The sequence below is a fragment of the Hydractinia symbiolongicarpus genome, chromosome 7 (genome assembly GCF_029227915.1).
Source record: "Hydractinia symbiolongicarpus strain clone_291-10 chromosome 7, HSymV2.1, whole genome shotgun sequence".
In the NCBI taxonomy this organism is placed as follows: Eukaryota; Metazoa; Cnidaria; class Hydrozoa; order Anthoathecata; family Hydractiniidae; genus Hydractinia; species Hydractinia symbiolongicarpus.
The window spans coordinates 7,746,058-7,751,355 of NC_079881.1; the positions used below are offsets into that span (position 1 = coordinate 7,746,058).

General features: G+C 33.2%; 1 protein-coding gene across 1 annotated transcript; it reads left to right on the forward strand.

The window, feature by feature from the left end:
• Window positions 1-458: 458 nt before the first annotated feature.
• Window positions 459-2,343, forward strand: LOC130649454 (uncharacterized). Its single transcript, XM_057455727.1, has 3 exons — window positions 459-780; window positions 981-1,079; window positions 1,189-2,343. The coding sequence occupies exons 1-3, from the start codon at window positions 459-461 to the stop codon at window positions 2,247-2,249; spliced, it is 1,482 nt and encodes a 493-aa protein (XP_057311710.1). The 3' UTR covers window positions 2,250-2,343.
• Window positions 2,344-5,298: the final 2,955 nt, after the last annotated feature.

Sequence of the window (5,298 nt, forward strand, 5' to 3'; positions counted from 1 at the left end):
AAATTTTTTCCATTTCCCACTTATCCATGTTTATCAACGTGTTTACAAGACGAATAAAAAAAAACACAAAAAATATCACAATTATTCTTTCGCCTACCCTCACTAGATGTTGTTCGATATATTGTACGCTAGTTAGTATGCAGAGAGAATTTGTCTCGGTATGCAAAGAACTGGGATTCTCAAATCAGATAATACAAGGAGGTTTAAAAAGAAGGAGAGAGAACTCTTTTATTTCTATTGAAATCATCCGTGTCTCATGTTTACTTTTCTCTATTGTTCTTACATCGAATTCTGTCAATCAAAATTTGAAATCTCGCGCTTAAATTAATAAATTAGCCGTTGTCTTTTGTTACTATTTGCATAAATTATGAGCCCGCGGCTATTTTTCTCTCAGCGGTAAATGCTTGTTAGTTGATAAATTTGTCGTTTTTACATATCATAAACAAGCAAGAAGCGAAATGGCAGGCGAAGACGTTAAAAATATAATAGAATTGGATGATGACTTTTTTGTGACGGAAGAAATGTTGTCAGATTTTACTGTTTACGAAAGTTGTGAGGTGGAAGTATCGTTTGTGGAAGATCTGTTGGAAGAAGAAAATGAAGTAGATGCTGGATATTTGGGTATTCCTCAAATAGTATTCGTTGATGAAGAAGATGTGGACATGGTGGTTGATAACAACAGTACCAAAAATGTGAAGTTTGTGTGCAGCAAGTGCAAAAAACAGTATTTTAAAGAAGCTTACTACAAGAAACATACTCTGATATGTAAAAAGCCAACAGGTAATGCTTCAGTTTAATAAAGTCATGTTTTCTTTAAAACACCATTAGCTAGCTAGCTATAATGTTTTGTTTTTTGACTCTGCATGTAGATTTCATAGAAAAGCTATTGTATTATCATCATTTGATATGCTTTTTGTTGTTGTTGTCTTGTTTTGTTATCACAACTGTGTTCTGATGTCAACTCTGTATTCCAATAATAGATCCAGAAACAACAACAGTGGCAAGAAAAACTCTTGATGACTCAAAAAATAAATCAACTACAACAATTTCCACAAAACAAGTTAAATCAAAATCGAATCGTAAGTATTCATTCATGAACTCTGAGAACATAAGGAATTTTTTTTTGCTATATATAGAGCAAAATATTGTGAACTGGTGGTATAAACCTTTTTTTTTGCACCCTTTTAGAATCTTTATCCATCACCGATCATGAGCTGCAGCAAGAAAAAATGAATTTTGTTCGTGATGCTATGGTTAAAATTTCAAAAGACCCAATCAATAACATTGTTGTGAAAGGATTCAAAACACCTGGAAATCGTGTCAAAGAATTAGCCAACTCAATTTTGAATGCTGGGAGTGATGTTTTGGACATTATTTCTGAAAATGTAGTGTGTCGCATATTTAAAGAATTGCAAAAATCTAACCTACTGACTGGTTCAGGAAAAGAATCTCTTTGGAGAAAAGTGCATGAACTTGCACAAGACGATAAATTCAGACAACATTGGAAACATGTATTACCTAAAGGATACTGCATTGACAGTCAAGAATTCTCTATGTTGTTGCAGAAATTTGTTATGGAGTTAATAAAAATACTAGTAGCTCATGAAAACAAAAATCGACATGTCGAAAAAAGTCTTGACTTGAAACTCACAACTGAGGAACAAACTGTTCTGTATTATGTTTCAGGATACATAATTTTCTCGCTACGTAAAAAATACCAAAGATTAGCAGATTCGAAAAACAAAGTTGTTGCTGTGGCTGCATTGCAGTTTCTGAACTCATTGAAAGTTTCAGGTGATGATAAACTGCAGGTATATAGTTTTCTGGATTATACAAGATCTTGGGTGGACCAAGTCAGCAGAGGATACCTGATAAAAGTCAATGATGACATGTTTATTTTTTGCAGAAGAATTGAAAACGTTATTAGAAAAGTTTTAAATTTGAACATGTTGAAAAAATATAAAGGAGAAGATATACGGGAACTTTTCGAAAATGAACTTATGAAGGACTCTTTAATTGATCAAGCCTGGGTCATACTTTCACGGTATCTTGGAAATGAGAAGTTATCGAAAATTCTCAAAGCTCAGATCATTAAAAAATGGTGTGACATCAGAGCAAAAGCATATGTCACTGCATATATACAAGTAGTTCGACGCAAACTTGCTTCTCTAGCATCGGAGAAAAAAGAGAAGTTGACTGTAGTCTTATCTAAAAAAGGTGAACCAGCAATGAGAAAAAAACTTAACTAATTGTCATAACATTTTTACCTATAACTTGTTTTAATTTCTATATATCTTTTCCATGTATATAACTGTGTTTCTTAGTAAAATAATCATACCCTTATTATGTTTGTACTATTTTAAGGGTTTTTTTCGGATTGAGTAAGGATTCAATCTCGCTGAAGCTGTTTATTTTAAATCTAAATTTTTGCCAAGATTTGTGAACTTCACTCTCATTTCTTTTTTTTGTGCTACTTCTTTGTTCAGTTATGCACATTGGCAAGCGTTAAACTGAATAATGCTGCGAGATCAAAACTCTGCGCGCTTTGCTAGAAATTTAATAGATCATAAAAACGCGGAGAAATGGTCGATGGATAGGCTAATCAAGATGGTATGAAACAACATGCTTTTTATCAGCTGGAGGGACCCTGAAAAATAAGTTGCGCGTGCATAATTACCGACGCAAATATTCTTACGCGAGAATCGCTACTTAAAGCTGACCGCAACCTCGGACCTAGGATTGCCGCATCGGATGCTCTATGCCTGACTGTGGCCTGATGAAATCAACTCACTTTTTGATTATTCCATTTGATTAAATTTTTTGCAAACAAGTTTTATATCTCACACGGGTATCGAACTCTCTTTGCAAACAAGTTTTACATCTCACACGGGTATCGGGTATGTTTTATTGTGGTTTGTATACACCCTTACACCAAGAGGCCTTTGTCACGTTCTTTTTTTAAATCAACATAGTCCCGAATAGCGAATATTAATTTCGACACTCCTTCGCATGAATTCTTGTTGGGAATATAATGAAACTTGTCCCCAGGGTTGTTCTACATATCGCGAAGTGAGTATGTAAAAAAGCAAAACAAAACTGTAATATTTATTCACGTATGGCGGATCCATTCGAAATGAAGATAAAAGAAATTCCGTAATAGTTGTAATTTCCCGATGACATAAATAAAAATTACATAGCAATAATAAAGTAGCAATCCTAAATTTTTTTAATCTCAATTATTTTCTAAGATTTGATGTTTTCAAAAAAATGTTTCAAATCAAAGTCAAAATCGTACTCCACTAAAAATATTTGCAAAAGATGTGACTCAAAAGACAAGGCACTAATAACAAAACAACTTCTATGTTGAAAAAGCGTAATGGAAAAAATGTCTGACATACTCAGAAAAAATATAAATAAAATAGTCAAACAATCATGTTTCCAAAAGTATCAATATATAAATAACTATCTCTTTCTTTTCTGTGGAAGTTTCCTCATATCATTTACGTCTAGGTGAATCTGATTTTTGCATTCTTTCTCAGTAATTTTTCTTACCCAAGATGATAATTGGGCAACTTTCTTTATTGCTCTCTGTTTTTCTCCCTGAGTATTGCGATATCTTTCCTCTAGTTCTTCTCTGGAAAGATATCGAATGTTTGTATGTGAGGAATCAAGCACAGAATCATCACTTTTCCGTCTACTTCTAACTTTTTTAACTGTTGGTTTAAAAGAATTGCACATACTACATACAGATGAAGGTTTTTCAGCTAAAAAATGACAGTTGGTATGGCGTATTGTTTTAAAATTGTCTTCATCAAATCTGACCATTTTATCGTCTTCAACAAAAGCTACTGGAAATGTTCCACTCTGATTCATGAATGGCTGTTCGAAATTACATCTCGACTTGATTACATCTTCATAACCTTGTAACCCCGTGCAAACACTGACTGACTTCCAGAATGACGAGAAAGTTGAAATATCATCATTTTTCAAAACACATGGCAGAGTTTTTGTTAGTTGTATTGTTTCTTTCTCCATAGGTTTCCCATATATGGAGAAATCCCAACCATTGCTGTTGTCTATACGTATTGTAAGCAAATGGTTTAATTCTTTTTCATTTTGACAAAGGGTATAGACACGTTTATAGTTATCCGATTTATCACATATACTAAAACCAACTTTCTTCATACTCACATCTAATTCCAGTATTTTTAAGCTGTCTTTTCTGTTTACAGCATAATTCATGCACACACAATTTTCATCCACATGAGGGTAAAATGATGCAGCAGTACCAATTATTTTTTTTGACGTTTTCATCTCATCTAATTTTCTTCTACATCCATTACAAGTAAATTTAGGAAATACACAAGGATCTTCTTGTTCACAATTTATTCCATATATAGATTGAAACACTTCACTGTAAATATCACAAGATTTAAAATTAACGTAATGTTTACTTTTCACAATTTTCTTCCCACACAATCTACATAGCTTTTGAATATACTCTGAATGTGAAGCAGACATGTTGACACAGCAAAATTCAAATATGAATACTTTATTTTTCAAAAAAACTTCATAAAAAACCCACAAAGGTGTCAAGGGAATTAAAAAAAAATGTGAACCACTTGCCAGCTGGTTATGTAACACCTAATAAAAAAACAATTATAAACTCAATTCAATATATATTCAAAACATACAGCTGGTGTGAGAGAAAGAAAGAATATACATAAACAGAAAATCTACTCCCACTGGGGAAAAAAGAAAAAAAGTTGCTTAAAACTTTTACCTAAATATACATAATTAGAACTAATAATTATTTTCTTTTGTTCCATGACAATGGAAAACATCACCGAGTGCTGCGACGTGCTGCGACACCCTACCGAGAATTCGTCTACTTCGAGAGTAAAAAAAACAATTTTATAAATAACCCCTCCTGACGAGACCTGCACAAAAACGTTAATCAACCCTTTAACTAACATTTTCCCAGGAGGGGACATACGAAATAGTTTATAAGTTGTAAAACTTTACGATCTCCCAAGGCAGCTTTTCGCACTTTGAAGGCACTTTACTCCTTCCGCGTCCTTATGGAAGTGGAAAAACAAACTTCACCCTCATTGAATCTTGTAGTTTAACTAAACTACATGTTTTCCTGCTCTTCCGCATTGCTGTAAGTGTGATTTTTAAGATTTATCTTTTCTCGTTAAAACACTCGTTTCAGAGTCGGTAGGTAAATATTGAGCCAAATCAGAGACACGGATCAGTTCAAAGGGGCGCCGAAACAATAAAAAATTGAATAGAAAA

What these genes read in the sequence shown, in the direction of transcription:
- LOC130649454 (XM_057455727.1), top strand. Translation starts at nt 459, where the DNA reads ATGGCAGGCGAAGACGTTAAAAATATAATAGAATTGGATGATGACTTT. An exon ending in GATATGTAAAAAGCCAACAG is followed by an intron (nt 781 to 980) that starts GTAATGCTTCAG and finishes TTCCAATAATAG; the next exon opens with ATCCAGAAACAACAACAGTG. An exon ending in AGTTAAATCAAAATCGAATC is followed by an intron (nt 1,080 to 1,188) that starts GTAAGTATTCAT and finishes GCACCCTTTTAG; the next exon opens with AATCTTTATCCATCACCGAT.